The 24,592-nt window shown below is 32.7% G+C and overlaps 1 protein-coding gene across 5 annotated transcripts in view; it reads left to right on the forward strand.

Moving 5' to 3' along the window:
- Positions 1 to 24,592, forward strand: part of LOC119642582 (cadherin-86C) — a 115,413-nt gene that overhangs the window by 45,948 nt on the left and 44,873 nt on the right. For all 5 annotated transcript variants that reach the window (XR_005248088.1, XR_005248090.1, XR_005248089.1 and 2 more), the window contains 3 exons: positions 11,819 to 12,669; positions 19,976 to 20,059; positions 20,176 to 20,301. Coding sequence is in view for 2 of the 5 variants with exons in the window: in XM_038041768.1 (XP_037897696.1) it covers positions 11,821 to 12,669; positions 19,976 to 20,059; positions 20,176 to 20,301 (1,059 nt within the window). In the remaining 3 variants the exon portion in view is untranslated. The remainder of the gene's footprint in view (positions 1 to 11,818; positions 12,670 to 19,975; positions 20,060 to 20,175; positions 20,302 to 24,592) is intronic.

The following is a 24,592-nucleotide window of genomic DNA, read 5'->3' on the forward strand; positions in this document are numbered from 1 at the left end:
GCTTTCAGCATGTGGAGGAAGACCACCGTTAGCACAGGATGCAGCACTAGTGCATCTTTTTGCCGTATGACCCAGGCGTTGGCAATTTTTACACCTCATAGGATTGGGAATGTATAGTTCTGCTTTACATTTATACCACGCCACATCAACTGTTCGCGGTAATCGATAGCGATCAAAAGTTAAAATAATCCTTCCTGTAGGAGAGCGTGTTTTTCCGTCATCATTCAGTTTGGTGAATTTATATACTTCAGTCACTCCTTGATTGCCCATTTCGCGAACAATTTCATCTTCCGGCACATGCTTTAAGCAAGGGGCATAAATTACGCCTCTAACTGAGTTAAGTTTCTCATGCAGTTTAGCGGAAATAGCACATAGATTAGCTGAAGATTTGGACTTTATGAGCTTTTCGGTTGCGCGCGGATCGTAGAATCGAGATGGAGTCGATGTATGTTGTAATGCTATCTAGAGCTTTTTTTATAGCAAAAGGGCTAATTTGGGAAATTGTTATTCTAGCATCGGTTGAAGAAATAACAATATATTTTTTATCAATAGGAGTTATGTCACTGATTGGCAACCAAGGAAAGTCGGAATTTTTACTTTTTTTCTTAGGGGGGATGTTTCAGCTAATAGATGAAATCTATTCGAGTTTTTATCTGGCGGCCCGGGGCCATTATGCCTTATGGTTGTCTATTGTTTATTATTTGTGAAATAACTACTCACTAGAAAAGGTTTGGGAAACTACTGAAGATCAAATGTTTTTAATTTTTTTTTTTTTTTTTTTTGTATTTAAAGGAAACACGTACGGTATCCGCGGTGATAAGTTTTAGCAATAAACACACAAAAAGTTCAACAAATTTTAATAAGTTTGAAAGCTTTTAAAAACGTATAACGCAATAGAGAAATTAAATAAAAGAATAAATTGCAATAACTTTTTAACAAAGAGCAAAATATGACCACAGCGCTTGAACTGAGTTGTTGTATGCATTAAAAACTGGATCATTTTTCTAAACGTGTACACAAAGCAGGCAAGGAAACTATTTTCAGCTTTGGTCGAATCGAACATACGCTAGGTTTAGTTTGAAAGAAATTTAAATTTCGATACTTCAAAATAATAAAGAGGCTCGACTGATTTCTCTCTTTTTCACAAGTACATTGCACGATTGCTTATAAAATATAGAAATATTCATTGCTGTAAATTATGAGTAATAAGCAAAAAACGATTTCTTTGCTTTTGAAAAGAGAGCTGCTCTCAGTATATTTTGTACTGTAGGCTTAACTTTTAACCGATTTGGATGAATTTCAAAACCAACCTGCATGCAAAAGCTTCCAACGCTTTTGTCAAATTTGAGGCGGCGGTATCTTAGATTTTCGGGCCAGGTCTACGGTTGCCACAGACTCTATGCAGATGGGCACACGTATCTACGGATAGACGGAAGAACACATGCTTAGGTCGGTCCAGAAAAATTAACCCACCATGCCATCACGTCCGCCATAGTTAATTTAGAGTTAACACTCCCCTAACTTGTTGCACTCTACTCCGTCATTTTATTTGATTTGATATTTGGTATCCACCACATTTATTTTAGAATTAACGCATTTTTAGTCAGATAATATATCTTCATTTGAGAAATGTACAAAATAATTTTAAACTTTCTGTCTTATTTACGTTATTTATTTATTTATTTATTTATTCCACTTATACAAGAAACTCAACTAAAACAAATTGGCAGTCGAGCTCAATTGACTCTTAAAGTAAATCTTAAATTAATTAATATTAAAACTTAGTATAGGAACAATAAAACAAATAAGAAGGAAAAAAAAAAAGAAAAGAAAAACCTGTACACACCAGCATAGAGCCACACCCACAACCGGTACAGGACCAAATTGCAAGTGAACCCCTAAGCCATCACAAACATGCATAAGTTTGGCAACCGATAATAATTAACAACAATTAACTTTCGACTCATAATAACTTTTTAAGGTTAAAAGTTAGTTCAAGTACGACATAGGTAAATCGCGCGTATTAAGCAATTTTGCTTTAATGGACTTTAAAGAGTCCGCTAATGAGAATAAGTGATAGGTTCTTCTAGAGAAGCGGTTGAGGACATTAAAGCCTATCTCACGAAGAATTATGATTAATAGTAATAGGAAATAAGCTTAGAAAATTAAAGAAAAGAAATTTAAATCACTTACAATTTTCTGTGGGTACACATTTTGTGGGAACACAGACGTACAGAGGAGCAGGCAAGGTTTAATCGATTCAGAATCACACATAGACGTTATAAGGCCTCTGAACCCTCCCTTTGGCTACGGCAAACGTTATGACAAACTGAGCATACCCTCATCCTGCGGTAGTGGGTAAAAAAAATCACAAAATTAGATATTAGATTTAATGGGGTGGACCAACCATCTTTTAAAAAAGAAAAAATAAAGCCGACGGTTTTAGTTGCCAGTGTTCCTTATATTTATTCCTAGAACTAATTCTATGATCTGAAAAAAGCATAATAACAATAACAACAATATAACTTAAGGAAATTGTTGTAAAAGATTAAAGCAGTTTTCAGGGAGATTATTAAAGATATTTTCAGTGAATATGAATATAAAAAGACGAATGCTTGTAGCTATGCTGAAACGCAATAATGTTCCGTGTACAACTTTTTGTTTTGTTGTTAGAAATTTGTGTACTGACCATAAACATTCTATTCACAGGTTGATGCATTGGCATTGAAATCTAATTGTCGGCATCTTTACTATTAAATGGCAGAGGCCTGTCTAATACAACAAGTCATAACTTTCATCAAAATCCTTGTTTTCATATTGTTTTTTCCGTAATGTATGTAACACCTAAAAGGAAGCTTTGGAGAGTCTATAAGTATACATATTCTTGATCAGCGTGAAATTCTAAGTTGATTTAGCCATGCCTGTCAGTCTGATTGTGTACCCATAGCAGCGATATGGGTATCAAATAAAAGAACTTGGAAAGTAGAATGAAAAAAGCGGTGGGTATGCGAGATTCGGCTCCTGCCGAATACAACTTTCTTACTTGTTCTTATCTGTAACGAACATGAGCGGACGCTGTGAAATGTCCGCTCGCCGTATTATTTAACGGGAGATAAGTTCCGCCTATACATTCAGTAGCTCAGTAAATATGACAGTGGTATAGTTAACGTATAAGAGAAATGAAAATATCTTAAGCTTGCCTAAAAAGCGAACATCCCATAGCAAAGACACAATCCATACAATCCACATAATCAAGCAGACGTCGTGGTGCAGATTCGTCTTCTTTTTATAAAATGTCTGCAAAATCGTTACTCTTTTTCTCTTTTGTTAGTCTTATCATAAATCTTTAAAATTCAAGTAAATCATCTGCTTGTTCTTTAAGATGAAATTAAAGTTATAAACAGTCAAATGACAAAGCAACAATTTGAATTAAAATAACCCTGGCAACTTAAAGATGAATTAACACTATCCACATAGCGCTAAAATGATTCATAACTTTTTCGGCAACCTCACAGGCAGCCTAGCAAATTTGTTATTAATTTTTTTTTGTAACGCTGAAATTATGTATGCCAGAATCCGTGAACTCTAGCTCTCTGAATAAACGCGAGTGGCAGAGCTAGCCAAAATAAGTCTGTCTCTGCGCCTAGCTATTCAAATTACCGTTACAAGTTAAAAATTTGATATCGGAACTTAAACGCGTACATTAAAATCTTCCTTTCTCAACTCTTTTGCCATGTTTAAAAATCATTTAAATCCTATCTTTAGGGGTTGTTCAAAAAAACTACCCATTAGTAATGTTTGCTTAATAGTTAGTCTACTTTTCATGTGTTTAATGTGGCTCTGACCTTAAATATATTACCGTAGATGCACTAGGTAGGTTTAGATGTTATACTACAAGTGAGTTGTTTGTGTGTTATTATAAAGTAGGTAGAATGCGGGGACATTTTTCTGTGTATCAACAATGTTATCTATGCGTTAAATTTGTAGGCGTTCACTTATCTAACGCAACGTGGTTACGTTTATATTATTCTTTATACGTATGTTGCATTAGAATGGATTTTTGGCATATAAAAGATTCTTTTTTTGTTGTAAGTTATTCCGTTAGTTAGCAAAAAACAGTAACTGACAGTAACAGTAAATTTCCACAACATTTTGCTCCAAATATTAGCCCACAATATCATTTTGGATGTTGATACCCGTTTAAATATTAAATAGTTTGAAGAACTTATCAAACATAAATAAACAAATAAATCCAAAGAAATCTTATACTCAAGTTCAAACCAAATCTGTTTTTAAATTAATTTTAATGCTTATAAGTTGTCGTTGCGAATGAGGACTAAGAAGCTTAGTTCGATTTTATTGTTTCATTTGTGTGAATAAAAAATTGCTAGTTAATCTTTATCTATATGCATATAAATACGTATATATGCGTATGTAAGTGTATTTAGTGTATGCTTTGTTAAATAATAATAACAGTAATAATAATGAAGAAATAAATGAATATAAACTAACATTTAAACTTTTTCGTCATTCGTATTTTCGTATCAAAAATTACAAAACAGCGCCAGGTAAGCAAGCATGCATTGGTTGCAGCTGCTGATTAGTTATGACCATTCGCAAGCATAAACATGCACACTTAGACACTTAGTTTGCATTGCTCCGTCTGTCAAATCAAATTTTAACCATTTAACTAAAATTTCGTTTAAAGAGCCACACAAACACACATAAAAAGAGGGAAAATAATATTGGCAAACATACGGACACTTAGGTACGTGCACATAAAATTTATATATGTTACAATTTTTTATTTCTTCATTTTTACTTTTATTTTGCTATCTCTAATTGTAATTGCATTAGTTAACGCAAACGTGTGTCTAAATTTATTATGCACGAATATCTTTCAGCGAGAGTAAAAAATTATATGAATTTTCACATTATGAAATAAAGTCATTAGAAATGTATGGAAGGAGCTTATTAATCATGAATGCTTATTGTTATTAATAATTATTATTAATGGCCGCTTCCAAATTTCAACTCAATTTATATTGAATACATATATATGCAGGCATAAGTATATATGTATATATATATTTATTTTTATTGGATTTGGAAAGCTTGACCAAGCCAAATGATCCTTTAAAAATTAAGCCAAGTAAAAGGAAGAAATAAAAAATGGTTTCAATTAAAAAATCATTACGCATTATTTAATAGCGATTCGAAATGCAAATGCCTGGCTGATGTAATATCAAAGGTAACTAATAAGCATAAAAAAGTATTAAAAAAATTATATCAAGATTTCAAATATTTTATGAAATTATTTTAAAATTATTGTAATAAGGAATTTTATATAATGCGTATATATAACATATATATAATATATATGTGTATTATTCGCCGATTTGCGTCAATAAAAGCCTTTATTGTATCTTCATCAGCTTCAACTAGAATTCCAGTTATGCCAATACATGTCCATACATCGGACAATTCTTTTTTTGCTTGAACAGTAAAAAAGTAAAATATGCCGAAAAAAAGTTTTCACTTTCCATACTTGAAAGGGTGCCAACCAGAAACTACTGCATACATATTGAATTAATTTTTTCGCAAGTAAGAAAATTTAATCTGACGAAAGTAACAAGAAAAAAATTTAAAGCATAAGGTTGCTGGAAAAGTCATTTCGCTTCTTCCCAACAGCGGATTTTATTGAATCTTTTCACAGCCAAGTTCGCATTTAAGGTGCACTGTCTTCATATATTTAATACCTGATATTGTAATGCGTGTGTGGGATAATTTTGTAAGATTCGGGGCAAAAGTTTTCGTTTGATGCCTTATCAACTATGAAAAGTCAAAAGTAGCATTTTCGGCGTGCTTTACTTCAGTTATAGCGAACAATTAAAAATGATCTTCAAGCAAGAGAGAAATTATTGGCGATGAATGGGCAAAACCTCACTGCCAAAACTGGTTTCCAAAATTTCATTTTGGGGGTTTTTACATCACATGAAATTAAAATGGAGCCGAATGACAGCTGGTAAGATCACTGATCACACACTATGCATATATAACTTATAAGGTTCCTACTTTAAATTTCTATGCGTAACAAGAATAAAACAAGTATAAAGTAATCCCTGCTAAGAAAAAAGAAAGTCTTGAAAGTATTCGAAGCGATTTAGTTGAATAATATGTATGAAGCGTTTAACAAATCGAACCAAATCAAGGCTCAGCTGTTAAGTACCTAAATAACTAAAACAACGCTTTTGCATTGATTTGGTCACACGCTCGTCTCTAGCTACTCGTGTGATCAAGGGCTTAAAAATGTGGTTAGATGTCGAAGCGTTATATTTCGAGTCGATAACACTCATTCAGAGTACAAATAACTACGATCCTCCCCGACGCCCATGACAGCTGGAAACTAAAACGAACAAACAAAAATTTTATGAGGTTTTTGTTGCATAGCATATTAATTAAAATATTTATTAAAAAAGCTTAAAGTTTGAAATAATAATAGCTCCCCATGATTCGGTACCAAAGTGAATAAAGTTTTTTTAATTTCCTCTTTAAAGCCAAAACAAAATTTTTAGTTTTATTTAAACGTGCAGCATTACCTTTTTTTTTTTCTTATTGAAAGAGACTTTCTGAGACTTCCACCATCATCATCATTATTGAAGACAAAAATGTTCACTATTCCTTCGCTATCGTATAATTAAGTGAAATTTTCAAGAAGCACAAAATGCACACATAAAAGGGCTAACCTTAATCTTAAAACTCGCCGCTTAACGCGCAATCTTTGATTTGTATATTCGTTTGACTGTATAATAAATAATAATTACAAAAAATACTCGCGCACACATATACATACGACACTTAAACCCTCTAACAACGCATTGAAAATATATATAACTAAGTGCGCTTAAGTGCTTATATACATACATCCATACACGAATGCATGCACATGTACATATATTACAAAATTGTTTGACAATATCGCCTTCGTTTTAGTTATTTTTTGTTGACTTTTTTTTTGTTTTATTGCATGTATTTATTATTACCAAATGTTCAGAGAGACACTCTGAGATCGAATTTCTATAAAAATCATTCAACTGCATTAAATTGTTTAACAAAAAATGTAAAAGTGTTTTCGTGTATGTGTGTACAAGATACAGATTTGTAAGGTGATATTATGTTAAAAATTGTATTTAGCCTAACGAAAAAAAAAAAACCTTATAACAAAAAAATAAATTCGAAGGAGGTCTCCCGATTTCGTACACATACGTCGACAGATATTTGTTTTAAAACATTTCCACATCCATACCTTGCGCTGTCCTTTTCTGTTTTCGTGTACATATAGACTAACTTGTCATCCTTCTCCCAAAGGTATCATTAATTAAACATGAATTGTTTAAATCTTAAATCATATGCTACTCATTTAACATCGTCTCTTAAGTTTTAAAAGAGATCAAAAGACATTATTATGGTGGGATTAAGCCGAATTTTGTTTATACCTCCTTCAACATATACTTCGTGAGGACTATACTGTATTGTATATGTACATAATATACTTTGTAAGCGTAGTTACACCAATTAGAGCATTATATACAAGCCGCTACAGCTTACACATTTAGTGCAAAGTAACATGCTAACTAACTAATTAACTTGCTAAAGTAACATGTTAACTTTGTTCAAGAGTATATATCATATAGTAAAGAATCGAGCGCATTAGATTATACATAGATACTTGAAAACATAGGTGAAGAACCAATTTAACTCCATTTCCGATTGAATATATTCTAAACTCAATTTTGAGGTTTTAACTAGAGACAGGTAAGCAGAAAGCCAGATCGATGCGCATTATCATTAGAAATATAATTTAGTTTATTTAGTTTATTATATAATGTATAATATTTTTCTAGGCTTTGTGCATTTAAACAGTACCATAATTGTTGCAATTTGATGGAGAGAAATCGAGTCACCTATTCGCCCTAACCAAACATTAATTTAATTCCAAGTATAGCTGCACGCATAGTAGGTAGGGACCATTTACACCTCTTCTAAATTATGGTATGGGATGGGTATGAATACCCAACAATTAAGTTAGGTTATACCCTGCAGCACTTATAGTACAAGAAGAACTAAGGATACCTATCGTTTCAAAATTACTTTTAAAATTGATTTAAACACTTAAGTCTATTGATCCATCCATCCACCTTGTTTTGTTGCGTTCAATCTACAATCCATAATTTTTGCGATATTTTGACGAAATTTAATGCATTGACGTGCTTTGACCCAAGGACGAACGCTATTGAAAATGGTTGGGCCCAAACCGAATGGGACCAAATAATGCCTCATTTTCAAAACTCGTCACATGAACACCTGATAGAATGGTGTAGAGTATTTTATGATCGGCCGTGGCCCACTATAACGTTGTTGTCTGTTTGTTTATATGTTACGAGTATATGGACTGAGGTCGTGATTGGAATCCAATGGCTTCATATTTGACTAGTGTCTCCTTCTTCTTATATATATATATATATATATATATATTAAATATATAAATAGTAGAGGGCCAAGCACGCTCTATTGGTTTTTTTTTTTTTTAGTTTAAATCCACCGTGATAAATTTTATATACCGTGATATATATATATTCAGTATAAAAAAAGAAACTAAACTTTGAAATGACTCAAACGGTCAATGATATGATATTACAAGTCATTTACTTCTTTTTTGCTTCAGCACGCCAGCTTTCCTCTCTATATAGGCTGGTTAGTATAAACCTTCGAATTCTAAGAAATAATTTATAAGTCATTGTGGCGTTAAGGGTAAACTGTCATCTTGGATTTATTTAGGTGAACGTTTGTTGCATGATCGAAGCTCGCAAACTCTTTTCAAAACTTCGAAAGTTTACGATCTGTTTTTTTCATTGCGACTGTTTGTCGACGCTATGGATGAAATCATTAAGCATATTCCGCTCTATGCGATGGTCAATTTCTGTTTATTTATTTCTCTCCCTCTCTCGCTCTATCTAAAAAAGAGATGATGCCTTAAAAATTTTTTGGAATGTTTGTTACAATAGCTTCTTCTTTGCTTTTTGCCAAAAATACTGAATAATTTCCTGCAGATAAATCATTTCGCTGCATTGAATAATAAAGTTTAATTTTTTTAATTTTTTTAAATTTATTTGTTTTTGATATCCATCCACTCCTGAATTTTATAGTTTTTTGAAGATCTTTGAAAAGAAGCAAGCGAGGCAGTAAAGACACTAAACACGTTATTAATAGATTTTTACAATTATTCTATCCTTAAAATTTGACGCAAAGAAGTATGCAAAAATTCAGTAACTGAAATCTTATTACAATGTGAGCAACTTTTTCTCACAATTACGATTTTTTGTTGAATGATTCTCATAAAAAATGTATAATTGCAATTGCTACTGTTCTCGTATTGTCGGTATCCTTTAAAGTTATTAAGTTGTTTGGATTTGAGATTTAAATGATTTGATTGCAACTGAACTGTTTTCGATTAGCTGATTTGCGTGGATGTGTTGATATGTTCTTATATTAAATTAGCAAGGAAGGACAGGTTTTCAATGTACTCCGATTATATTTATATAATACGCTTTAGTTTTTTTATCAACATATCTTCCAAGACTTTTTATTTTTTAGTTAAAACACAAAAAATTTGTGAAACGAAATTAAATCTTGAAAAGTTTAACCCTGAAAATATTTATTTAATAAATTCAACGTAAAGCTGTTTACTCGCTCTATGATTGATCTCTTGCTGTGTGTGTAGGTGTCTCTATCTTACATTAAGTATAAAAATTTGTACTATCGAAGAATGCCAGAAACAGAAATTTACTCGGATTAACAATCACAACAACGTTTCAAGAAATTCAAACCTAATTAATGCCAACACTCGTATTCAATATGTATGCAAACAAATATATATTTTCGTTTGTAAAACTCCGTTAACTGTATAATAGGCGTGCATATTAATGTACGCATTTATCATCTCATCGATACATAAATTCATTAAAGCTGAAAATTATATTTCTATGAATAAAATTAGTGACTTATTATTCGAAATTATTGGCGCGATGGGAAGGGATTCGTGTTTGAGATTTTTTTTCGATAACAATTAAGTTATTATTACAATTGGTGTAGCAATTAGTGAGTAAGTTATAAAAAAACTTGAAATTAAGAGAGAAAAATTTATTAAATTACGTTAAATATAAAATTAATGATAAGATAAACAAAATTTCCGACTTTCACAAAGTTCCATATATTCAAAAAAACGGAAACAGGTTAAGTAAAACTTAATGACAGCGGCCAGCGATGGAAGAAGATTTGGCAGACAGAAGACCTCTGCTCTCAAAGACGTTATACAATACGTTGACAATTGTTCTTGTAATTTTGAAGTTTGTTATCTATATTCTCTGGAGAAAAGAAAATAATTTACTATTTGGCTAAGTAAGAACAATGAATTCTAGTCTAATAAGAGCGAACAAAACTTAACATGAAAGGAATGACGACCCAAAATGTAGGAATATATAAGATAAGTGGAGAAAAGGCAAGTTGAAAATTGCAACCTTTGGCGCATGAAACTGATAAGAGTGGGTAAATCATTAGCATCCACTTGCCATTATGCCGTGAGTTTTCAGTGTGAAAAAGTGCAGCCGCACGTAGCGGAAATCGCTCAAGAAAAATTCGCAGTTGTTTTGTTTCATCTAGTCGTTCTTTCGCGTGGAATTCGTTTTATTTCTAAAAGATAAGAAGACTAGTCCCATTCAGTTCGAACAGTAAATGTCGTAGAAAAACAGTGGAAGCAAAGTTACACACCCAATATGTATATAAGTATATAAGTATATATGTATATATGTATGTACATATATATATGTATTCGGGATCAGTTCAAACACTGCTCGCTTTAGATAGTAATAAAAAGTCGCATTCTTCCTCAGATTAGGAATCCATGTCACACATGGATTAATGCAAAAAACTTAACCAAATTGGAAGAATGCTATATCCTAGCGTATGCTTTTGTAAAGCTGTGTGATAGATATTTCAAAAAGAAAAACTTCACATATTACTGAAATACTTTAATATATTAATAGGTTCCTGTGACCTCAACTACATAACAATGGCATTGAGGTGAAAGGTTTCAAAAAAGTTCAAATTAAAAAAGTTTTCCAAAATTTTTGTTTATTATAACTGATGTATGCAATGTTGACAACATAAAACATCAGTGCAATGTTGTCGCCGGATACGATGACACACGGATGTTGTGTCAATTTTTCATTTCATATACATATATATATATATATATATATATATATATATATTTTAATTTGCTGTTGATTCTTGTTTGCAATTTTTTAATGTAAGAGTAGCGTACGAATGAGCATACTTAGGTTTTTGTTTCCGCAAAAAGAGAAAAAGTAAAAAAAAAAAGGAATCTCAAAGAAACACCAGAAAATGTACGAGAATAATAAGAAAAATTCTTTATGAGTCGTTTACATTTTAAACATTAGTCCACACATAGAATGAAGAAATTCTGGGAATGGGTAGGGTCGGTCGGGTAAATACAATAAAATAGAATACAGAAACAAACAGAATGAATGACAAACGTGCATTAATGACGGATTGACAGATTGTCAAACAGACTACAACTTAGCCAGACAGACCCACAAAAAGGCAATATTTGTTAAAATTCTTTAAAAGAAAAAAAAATAAATAAATAAAAAGAAGAGGTATATGCTCTAAAACCTTTACATTATACACTTAATACACGTTTTTAATGCGTGTTTGTTTTTTTTTTCGCTACTTGCAGAAATGGCTTCCAGCAACCGCAACAATAACAACAGTACCTACAAAAGAAAAAGCAATAAAAGAAGAAAACGAGGATATCACAATAACAACAACAACAACAACAACAAAAATAATAATAACCAATTACACACCTTTGTAAATGCCAACTCTTCCTACTGCACCACCAATACCTCCTATTCCATCTCGCCGTTCAGTAACAACAACAAAACCAACAACAACAACATTTTCGATACGTCCACCGCCTGCATCAATAAAAGCGACAATAGCAACATTCGTTGCTATTGTATTAGCAGTTGGAGTTACTTGCCATCACCAACATCATCGTCGTCATTATCATCATCAGTATGCTGTGCGTCACAACACGTTACACGACACTTTTCCACCATTCCATTGCTGAGTTGGACAACGGCATATCGAATATTGACAATCACACTACTAATTGACATTCTAAGTACGTCGCCAGTGCTGTGCGTAGATCCCAAATTCGATCCGTCGACGCGTATGCGTCTCGTTTTAGTGCCCTCCGATGCTCAGGTCGGTTCAGTCATTTATCGACTGCGTGCCACTGACGAAGAATTTGACTATCCGTTAACCTTTGAGCTAGTAGGCGATACTTCATCGTCTACGATTAATATTGAGTCTCTTCCATGTACCAAATACAATTCAGTCTGCCAAGCGAACGTTATATTGCAACGTCGTTTAGAGCCGGGTCGCTATTATGATTTTCAAGTATCGGTTAAGGATACAAAAGGAGGTATGGCCACCCAATTATGTTCGATAACAGCAACTAATTTTACAACACCGCACGACCTCATCTTTCCGCACAAGCCAGGCATCATTATGATACCAGAGGTGAGTAAGCCATTAACTATAAAAATAAACAAATGTGTACCGTCTTATGGCACGCACTACCATGCAATTGCAATTATATTCATATTACAAATCTATACGATCTTGACGTAGTAGACACTTTCATAAAACGATGTTTATATACTCGTTAAACTCTTGCATATATACAGACACACACCCTATTACATACAATAAAAGAAAACAACTGTAACTCTTTTTTTTTTTACCTTGATAAAGACGAACGAATAAGTAAGAGAAGCAACAGCTTAAAGTAGCAAAAGGTTAATAGCTTGCCATTTTCATTTCTGTTGCAAACCGAATTTCACGATAGAAAAGGTCTACAACGCATTCAATTACTCAGGTAAATGCATTGTAACAACAATTCGCAAAAATTGATTTTTATCAATTGCGCAAATAAATAAAATGAATAGTTTATTATAAATCATTGCAGTTATCGTCTCTTTGCCGTTTAGATATGATATAAACGCGAAGAGAAAGCAAGGCAGTATTGTGCTGGTTGAATATTATATTTATAATGGATTTTTAGGCACCCACCGTGTTAGCAACAATTTATTGAAATTTTTTATTAAGTTTATCCAAATTTTCATATAAAAATCGAAGTCTTAATTTTATTTTTTATACCGTACATCATTCATGATATAAAGTATACTAAGTTTGTGTAAATGTATATTATACCCAGATGGATTAGTGAAAGAACCTATTTCTATTAAACCGATCAATTGATCCGATCACTTTCTGGATCGATTTAAGCTTTTTCGTTCGTCTGTCCATCTGGTTTTCTTCTATTCAAAGTAAAGATCTTTTTGGCATTATGCTTAAATTTAGTTCACCGACATGTTTCGACGCAAGGACGAGCGCTGTTGAAAATTTTGAGTGTTTAAACATGTTTAATTCCTGTTTAAAGTGATAATCTGCTAGACCTATGTCAAGAAGAAGACAGATTTTTTAAATGTTAAATTGTACAAGTGTCATTGACATAAACAAAAGGCTGTCAATATTAGGACCCTTAGATGACAGTCGAAATTTTGAACTTGGTCTCATTTCCATTTTTCTTTTTTTTTTTGTTTAATTTTGAAAGACGATACAATTCCCTCTGTACCAGTTTTTAATTCACATCTAAGTACATCGCTGTCATCGTTGATACCTTATGGCATCTGTGATGCCTTGTTTCAATACGTTACACTCTTTATAGACAAATTAATATGCCATCAAACACTTATTAAAAAAAAAAAAGTAAAAAGAAGAACAAAAGACAATTGCAGTAATCGTCGCATATTAATTAAATTCTTTAACGGTTTATTAATGCAAAAAACCTAAAATTTCAAAGCATACATGAGCGTCTTTGTGCGTGTTAAGTTATGTTCAAAACAAAGTTTGCCAAGTTGAGCCACAACTAGAAATTAAAAGAAAAAAAAAAAATTCGTAAAAATCGTCTGCTGGGCATATACACGTCTACGTTACTCTTCAGGGGCATACGTTTCACTAGTGTATTCACAAATTTGTGATACAGTATTGAGTTAAATTTAAAACCAAGGCTTACATTCATCAATCGCAAAAAGACCTTTAAAGGCCAATTATTTTTTTTAAACTTTAAAGAAAAAAAATTAGAACCTAACTTTTTTTCTCTCTAAATTTAATTCCAAGTATTTTCACCTCCAGCCATGCCTGTGATTAATGACTAGTTTACGACGCGTTAGCGTCTGCAGAATGACTGAACGGGCGAATAACGCAAAAGAATCAAATAAGTATTTGGAAAAGCCATAATCTATATATATATAATTGATTATATGGGAAAAAAGTTATAACATATGTACGTACATTTATGTGCAGACATGTGAACAATCATAATGGTCATGCTCTGACAATATAATTAATAGTACAGTGATTTGAACTGAATCAATTAAATTTACAAAATTACAATCGAAGATTTTTCTACGACTCATATAAGACAGAAAGGTACGATGTTAAAAAATGTCTGTACGTTGGCGAAAATCTCATTTATGTTAAATGTGTGTGTCAGTTGCCCGAACAGGTATATATGTATAATCAAATTTCGAATATATGATGCTTTCGCATTTGCTAATCTAAAGAATTTCGCCTCTTTAACATTTTTAACATTTATTGTAGACTTTGAGAACAAAGGAACAAAAGTTAAAAGCTAGAACTGATTTATTACTTAGCCAAGGAATAAATTAATCTTTTCATGTCGTTATGGTATAATACATTAGTGTATGATGGCAATATCATTAAATTACTTCACCTCCAATAATCATAAACTGCTTGTTTTTTTTTTTTTTTGGAAGCCCAATAACATCTGCCTTTGACTTCGTGTTGAATGACTCTTATTCCAAGGTTCTTTTGCATTTAAAAGCTAAATAGTCACCTCGAATACAAATCTATTATTCAAAAGAATTAAATTAGTGTTACACGAAAGACCCTTCAGCTTTTATAAGTGAAAACTGCATGAAAGTGTTCTTAACGTGCTATATTTTTGAAAACAGTAATCTCAGCAAATTATACGAGTATATAAGAAATCAGGTATATTCAGAAGCATTGCTAAATTAAGAATGATGAAAGGTTTTTTGACCAAAAAAACAAGCTCTTTAATCGGCTTAGGTTGAATTTATGAACAACTGACACCAGTTTGCATCGAATAATTGATGGCAAGGTATATAGAATGATTCGTTCGATATATCGGTCCCCTGTCGCCGTATTGTACATCTTAAGCAATAAATACATTTAATATTTTGCATCATAATTTCATACACCTTAGTAGAATTTTGTAAGCTTATAACCGCATTTTCCTACTGTGCTTTATTTAAAAATGTCTTTCCGTTAATTATTTGTGAATCCTAACTCAGGGGATGGTTCAATCTTCTCGATACGGGGTAAAACAATCGTAATTTGAATATGTCACTCGACAGCAGTTTCACAGCAGGAAGATTTTTCATTCCGTAAACTCTTTACTCGTTACAATAGTTCCATGATTCGCAACTATCGAATGTACTCGATGCCGAGAACCATTAACAGGTGTCTGATATAAGAAAAAAGAAATATTATGATTTCTTTATTGTTTCGTTTGGACGAATTTTTTTCTAAGCCGCGAACTTAATTTCGATTGTATGCTTCTAGTTAAAGTTTCATGATCGTAATTGTGATCTTAACATGTAAAAGAACGACGTCGTAGGTAGTATTTGAAACAATGAGGCTGATTCCCACAAACCGTTTCCACCGAGTTTACCTTCGTCGGTCGTAAGTTTGTGGGCTTATAGGAACAAATCTAGGTTTTCCCTTTTAAGGAAAGTTGATAATGATTTTTTAGAAACCACGACGTGGAGAATTTTCTTATAACGATCGAAGCAATTTTCATGTATTTTCGACCCTTGTTTATTGCCGAGCTTATACGCCCAAAACGGAAATTTGCCGTCTAAGGCAAATTTTTTAAGATATTATGTTTAAATTTCTGGAGTATTTTCTACGAAATTTGTTGTATCACGAAAAAAAAGACAAAACAGTACAGCAAACTTATGAAAGCAACCCATACAAATGCGTTCGGTTTTCTCTTTTATCGCCTCGCTTTAATTCATTTCCGTACGAAACGTTGCAGAAAAAACATCCAATATTTCTCAACACAACATTGGCAAGAAGAAGAAGCTAGGTATTGTTATTACTGCGATATATCGTCATTTACAGTACATATTTATGGATATGTAATCGTGTATGTTATAAGACATTTACTTAAATAAATTGATTGCGTATATTTGATATTATGTAATGTTATATTTAATTTATATTTATTATATGGCTGCCTTGAGAAACGCCAGATGTCATGGGGAATTCATACGAGGTGATGAAGTTGAACAAAACCCTGTATGCAGATAAGAGCTTATCCATTTCACTAAATAGAAAGGGAAGCCAGAGGCTTGGAGTTTAAAGATAAGTAGTTTATGATGAACATTTTGCTAAAATCAGTGTATAAGCCGTCAGTGCGAGAGCCACTAGAAAAAGCCTTGAAAACATGACAATTAAACTCTAACAGATTGATGACCGTAGGTCTTCCTTTTCGAAAGCCATGTTGGAATGGAGAAATACACGATTTGACGGCAAAGGCCAAAAGCTGAGTCACAATGAGTCTCTAACAGTTTATGCAAGACACTCAACTTGAAAATGCCTCAACAAATTGTCTACTTTCGCTTTCGTCCGAACTGACTCATAGGGACGCTAGGTCAAAATTAATACAAAGTTGAAATAATTTTGCAGATTCGAAGAGAATGTTTATCAAATTCAATTATAGGAGAGGAAAGCTCGAGGGGCCATGATCTTTCATGCATAAACTACTGGAACTAGGGACTGGCATTTAATCGCCGGCTTCTACACGGATCATAATTCCCTCTGAAAAACATGAGTATGTTTGATACCGATTCCTGCAGATTCTACCAAGACACGAGCGAAACGTCCCATCACATTCTTTGTGAGTGTGAGGCCATTTGCAGAATCAAACACAATTTGATGGTGTTCCGACCCAAAGAAAGTGGCGGGATTCATAAAAATCCGAAGACTGTTACACGCAATAGACTTTGTAGGTCACAATACGCTTCGCCCAATTTGTTAATAATTACATTATAGTGTTTAAACGTTCTTGCGGGGAGTATCGTATTCAAAGGTAATTTACGCCCGGTGTGGCCGCTGAGGTTTATCCCGGCGAAAGAGAAGAGAGCAATTTTTCCAAGTAGGAAAAATTAACCCTCTTCACAATATGTATACATATCAACGAAATATCCATGAAATGCTAAACATAATTAAAAAAGTGTTCTGCCGAATCGGGAATTAAGAACATTGATTACAATGGCCCGAAGTGTTTCAATCCAATCCATGTATATGCTTTATTCTTAAGTATTGATAGCGATTTGAAAGCGAAATAACACGCCCATTAAGCGTAAGATGATAACATCTTTTATCGAAAGGGTCCCAAAGCGGGAGTTTATTTAAAAATTCCCTACGATTTGCATACAAAACATAATCTACCGCTTTGTCAAAGGCGGGCATCTTCTTATCCTGCTCACCTTCAAGCAAAAAAAATGTCTCTGAATTAGTTTCGCCTTTTTTTAGATTAATTTTTCAAATTATTTTATTTCAAAAAAATATTTGAAAAACGCAAACCTTCCATTATTAATTACCAAATAAATTGGACGCCATTACTCGCTTATCATGGCAAGACAAACGAACCACATCACCATTTGGATAGCGTACAAAAACGCTTTAATTAGTGAAACGCTTTCTACACTCGGGACATACACTGAATTCATCGATTTCGATCTGCTGATCACGTATCAATACTTCGACACGTCATATTTCCGCGGTCAATAAAGTCCTTTTCATCTCCAAATGATGACTCGCGCCATTTATTCTCACATTCTTCTTCTACTTTCTCTAATTCCTTCATTAATTGTTGCAATTTTTCAAGATATTGCTTGGTTAGAACGTTTTGTAAAAATTGATAAAAAGTTATGTATTATTATCGTGCCAAACATTAATCACATGCTCCAGATACGGTATAACCAATAGTTTATGACGTGTTAGTAGAAAATCCAGAACACTTACTCTCGGTAGATTTTCCACTTCAATAAAATCTTCAGTATATGTACGTAGGCCTTGCTCGGGACCGGCCTTCAAAACCCAATCGGAAAATTCTAAAATTAATTGCAAATGGGAGGAGCCTAATTGTTGCAAATAGCGTATCGTACGTTCATGGCCGTATAAGCTGGAACCCTCTTTAATCGCTTGAGCTTGCAACAACTCCAATGCCTTGCGATGTTTACCGTTTGTTTGATACAATATAATTAATTCGGACATTTAGTCATGTTTCTTTAAAGTTTTCTCGGATTCTTGCAAATGACATTGATTTAAACGCAAGAGAGGAGCAATCAATGAATCATTAGTTTGCAAATAACACTTAAGAAGAGTGCTATCGATGATGGATAGCAACGATTTCGAGCTACTTTTCGTATCACATAGTTTAACAACTTCTTTTGACAGGCCAAAGCCAAAAATTCAATTAAAGTTAAAATTGCATTTTCCAAATCTTTATCTTCTAACTGAGGCATAGGAAACGTGGGTACAGTAGCGTCAAAACTATCCTTCGTTGTCGGCTTGGCCTGGTTAGTTATTGTTTTAACATTTTTTTTTTTTTTCTTTTAAAAGAAACTGAACGTATAGTTAAGAAACGGTGTAATTAAATTCGAATTTTCGAACAAGATCACTTTCAAGGCAGCTTTCTTTAGACTGTGTTCTTACGAGTTGGCCGTAGCTCGTTTGCTTTCAATTTTGAGCCTTTTCGTCTTTTGTCAATAATTTCGAGGAAATAGCCGATAATTTCGTGCTCAAATTTTTTTGTTATTTTTAACATTATCTTTCTCTATTCAACAAATGTAAACAAATTCAGACGCTTATTCTCACATTTTTCGAATTATTGAGAATATAATACGCTTATTCTCGTATCTGACCAATTTTTTATATTATTTGTATAATCAACACTAATCTGTGACATCGAGTAAAACTACATTTGATGTAATTGAAATGATGGATTGTCTTTGTGGCTATGTAACTCTGTCTTGTTATCAACGTCGTTTAGGAGAAACCATGCGAACAATAAAATGCAACAACAACAAAAACAGTAAAGTAGAAATCACTTCAATAACAACATATATATTATTATTATTATTATTATTTTAATTTTAGACTAATGAAATGAATTCTTAGACTAAAAAAAGACATTGAGCACTAGCAACACAGGCTATCGGCTCAACAACATATATAATTATCCTTAATTATGATGAATCTCAAGCACTAAAACCCACACATATAAACACACAAAACGAGGCACACATGCGCACCCCTACATGTGCACATACGTCCGATACAATACATCCACGAAACATTCCATAGTTATAAAAAATGTCTTGTGTTTAAAATATTTATTTTATGATGAAAGGAATTCACAAGCAAAAGTGTGTTACTGCCGCCAATATATATGACTGCATTTTATAAAAGACCGGCATATGAAACATATAGAAGCCAATAACTTGAAATTTCGTATCTTAGCAGCACAATTTGATTTCAAATTGATTACACCATAACTTAATAAATAAGAGGTCGTAGTCCCCCTTATTTGGTCAGCGTACATTCACATATTTGCACATACTCCCTTATGCATTATTATAAAACATCGGCAGATGACGAATGTCGTGGTCTTATAAAATTTATTTATGATTTGATTTCATATTTACAGGACGCTAAACGTGGCACGGAGCTCGATTACGTAATTGCGAGAAAAAATCCGCTCTTTCCGAAACCAGTCTACCTCGAACTATGGGTGAGTAATGCTTTAAAAAAACTCCATTCTTGAAAACATTTCTATATATCTTGCTTATGTTCTGACTTTTCTTTTAACCGTTTTTCTTTTCTTCTTTTTCAATTTTTCCGTTTTAGGGTTCACCCCTATTTGCCATAAGACAAAAAATTGTCTCTACAGAAACTACAGAGGGAACTCTTTTCCTACTGGGACCATTAGATTTTGAAAAACAAGCCATGTATCATTTAACTATTTTGGCGAATGTAAGTGGTTAAAAAAAATCCAAATACGATAAATCTTGTAAATAAGTGAAATTCGTTTCGTTGTAGTTGTAGTATTCCATCTATACTATAAGAAAAAGAAACGATATCTAATCGAGTAAAATTCAAAGACGAAATATTTTGAAGTAGTTAAGAGATAAAGGTTAAGGTCATGTTCGATCTGCGGAATTATAAAAGAAATACTGGATTATTATCACTCCATTTGGTTATAATAAATAATGATAAGCTTAAGATCACACGTTTATAACACTTGTTCTTTTTCGGAAAGTTATTCATAACACGCAAGAAAGTTATGTTCGCATACCCACCACTTTGCTTTTCGCACTCTATTCTGCAAGTTATTTTATTTGAGACCTATATCGCTGGTACTAGGTGTGGTAGGAGTGTGCAGAATAGTCTTCATAGATCTGTCTTCCTTGCCTTATAATAAAAAAGCATGAAACCTCAAAAAAGTGAAACTTCCAATGTTCTACCAAATTTGAAGTCGATATATGCATTTTTACGACCAGGAGATTGCCAATAGCAAAGACCACACAGACACGCAGACGGGCAAACAAGGCTAAATCAATTCCGAATTTCACGTTGATCAATCGTACATATATTTTATAGGACCTCTGAAGCTTCCTTTTGATAAAAAGATATTTTTTCCATCTGGCTTTTTATGCAGTTTTATAAGAGGATACGTGATTAAGAGACCCGGTGCAGAAACTTACATCAAAAAAGTAATACATAATTTATCATTGTTAGCAAATAGCGATGCTTTTTTAACGAGATTCTTAACTTGATTTTTTGAACTCTCTCGTTTTGTGTAAGGTTTCCTCCCTTTTCACGATACTTTTGACAGAATTGTATAACTTCTTCATAGGTTTAGAATATGATGCGCTTGCCAAGAAAGCAATGCTATCGGTTTTATTATACAGAATAAAGGTTGTTTGTCTTGGCAGCCGTCACCAAATGATGACTCCGCATTAGAACATAAACTCAGAACGCCGCCGTTTTTAAAACTAAAAAAAAAAGTAAAAAATTGTTATTTATTTTTTCAAATTTTATTTTATTACTTCCAAACCACAAAAAATACAACATTAAAAATTTCAACGTATAGTTTATGGATATCGTAAATATATTAAGCATACGTGTTTTCGATTAACTTGCGAGTGCTACTGTCCGTCCACCGTTACACCGTACACGTATTATATTCGTCTTGACAAAATTATAAGAGAAAGATAAAAAATTACTTAAAATTATTGAAAATAATAGAAATCAGTTTCTAAAGTAGACATGATTCCTTACAGCAGTGCGCTCTCAAACAAAAATAAAATTTATAATAGCTTATAATCTGAAATTCCCCATTCGAATGGCATCGTTAAAACAATTCCAAAGGGATCATTGGATTTAATAATTCTACTGCATATGTTTTTATGCTTTGTATGTTTATCAGGCCAGCCTGTTTTATTTCTGCATTATTGTAACCTCTACCTCGCCTATAGACTAAAACTGCAAAAATTCTTTGCGAATACTCATTCTGTGTGATATATCGCGGTGAAGCTCAACGTTTACGAAAACCTTGCATACCCTACATAGTGTCCTCTTTTGTTAGGCAAGCGATTAAGTTATGTGCAACCATACCGACACTGATCAAAATTTTTATTCAGTAATCCAAAAACAAAAGCCGAGTTTTTTTCTAATAACTTGAAGGCATTGAACAAAATTTTAATGAAAGGCTCGTCAATTCGACATTTCTTTTTGAATCCAGCTTTGAGTAAATGGTTTAAAACTGATTTTTAGCTCCTGGGCGATGTTACGACTGCTAACATGCCGGTCAACATCGATCATTTCTCCGATTTTATCGACATTTTCGACGACCGGCCTACCTGCGCGAGGTGTATCTTTAACATCAAAAATTCCTGAACGGAATCTACGAAACCAAAATTGCACATAATTGGCTGTTACAGTATCGGAACCATAAACACCATTCACAATTTTAGCCGCCTGGCTTGCATTTTCGCCTTCGTCAAAGAAAGACTGTAAAATGTACCGAACTTTCTCTTTGTTCACTTCCATTTTTAACACGCTGTAACTCACAACTGAATGCACCAAACAAAAAACAGCAAAAGAATTTTTTTTACTGCGAAATGTCACCTTTCCAACGAGCATAAATCTGAAATTGTTTGATCGATACTTTACGAGAAATCTATCAGTGCAGCCATCTACCGAAAAAATAATGGATTTCTTTTTCCCCAAACTAATATATATATATATTTGTGCAGGTAATTATAAAAATGGTCTAAGTCAAAATTTAAAAGAAAATAAGTTTATCAGTTATCTCACATCACATTATGTTAAAGTAACTTAATTCAATGTAGTTTTTACAAGATCGTTAAAAATGAATCATTAAATAGCGGCTGTAATTTCAACTGTATATGGAATTTATTTAGCTTTCATTATAAAAAGTGGTCCAATTCAAATACACTAGAGCTCGTTACACTCCTGGTCGAAAATATACTATCTACATGTAAAAAATATGAGGAAAATGATCAATCATTTGTTAAGGAGTGGATCTATAGGACAGTATTTAATACTGAACTTAATTTAAATTTCTTTACTCTTCGAAAAGACACGTGCCAAAAATGCGATTTACTAAAGGGCAAAATCGAAGTATGCAGTAGCGAGGAAGAAAAAATGCCGAACGAGTTAGGAATTATATTGCAGAAGACCAAAAAAAAGCAAAGAAAAATCCCAAGGAATATTATGGATTCTTATTTTATTCGCAAAAAGGTATATATACATGTACCACTTGGGTATGAATGAGATGAAATTATAGCTTTAAGAGGTGCACAGTAAGTAAGTAAGTAAGTAGCGTCATGCATTTTAATGCATAAGGAGGATATAACTACTTAAAAACACGTAATAGCTTACAGTGATGCTTAATCAGGCCAAAACCGTAACATGGCAAAGTAAAGTAGCATTGACATAGATGAAAATTGCCCAGTCATCAAATAATAGTATTGAACTGATAGATCACAAATTTTTGGTATTTGGTCATCGCTTTTTACCGAATGACCTTGATTTTGGGTTGAGAGAAATGAAAATGAAAAAAACAAATTATATCTGCAATCCTGAGTATTATTGTTGACAGATAATTGTAGAAGAAGAAATACATTTTCGGTAAAACGAATGTCACAGTCGGACTTTAGTTCGACGAAATCGCTAGAAGAGTCGGTGACAAGAAAAATAAAAAATGCCGCGGGCAAAGCTGTCTTTTGGCTGCAAATTCAATGGATGATATTGTTGAAAAATGAACATTATAAGATGTTCTATAAAACTTCTTTAGATTATTTTAAATTCCACGTTTTCAATCTTTCACCTAAAAGAGGAAGACCAAAACTGTACGAAAATATCAAAGCATCATACACTCCCACTATACTAGTAACGGAACAAAAAGCATAGAGATATTGTGTGTTTTCTCCCATACATCCCTATAGTTTTTCACAAACATTTTAAGAATCTTAAAAACTCGTAAAGATAAAAGCCTAAAATGATAAAAATGGATTACTGTTTATTAATTATTATTATTTATAAATGTTCATGAACTATTTCATTAAAATTATTGTTTCTAATAATGCTCATCATTTTTTACTACTTTAAATCATTTATAGGAAATTCAGTTAATTGTCAAAGTGGTCTAAGTCAACTCAAGCTTTAAAAATAACATTTTTACACGAAACTCACACAAAATTTCATATTCATAACAAATGTCCATTAATCAAGACTAACAAAATTCTAAATTAAAATATCGTACAATTTAAGAATATTTTTTCATTTACTCAAATACAAATCGATTAAAAATCTCGAAACAAGAATTGCATGACTTAGGCCACTTTCATAATTATTGGCACATATATATATCTACGTGCGCACATAAACGCCTATGTAGATGCTTAGATATAAATCAACATTGTTCAACTTCAGGAAACATTTACAAACGGCATGATATCATAAATTTTAAATGTGTGACAAGATAAATGTTAATCCCAAAAACATCATTTTTTACCGTCCAAGCATACCATGAGTAAACGCACATCATTGTATTGGATTAGATAGATAGACACAACAGCAAGCCCAAGCATATACATAAATACATATGCATATAAAACTTATTTAAGTACACGTAATTCAGAGACTGAACTACGCATTTTCTATACTACGACTATAATTAGATATGTAAGGAAAAATATTAACAACAGTAGCGGCGGCAGCAGCAGTAGCAACAATA

The sequence above is a fragment of the Glossina fuscipes genome, unplaced genomic scaffold (assembly GCF_014805625.2).
Source record: "Glossina fuscipes isolate IAEA_lab_2018 unplaced genomic scaffold, Yale_Gfus_2 226, whole genome shotgun sequence".
NCBI classification, from domain to species: Eukaryota; Metazoa; Arthropoda; class Insecta; order Diptera; family Glossinidae; genus Glossina; species Glossina fuscipes.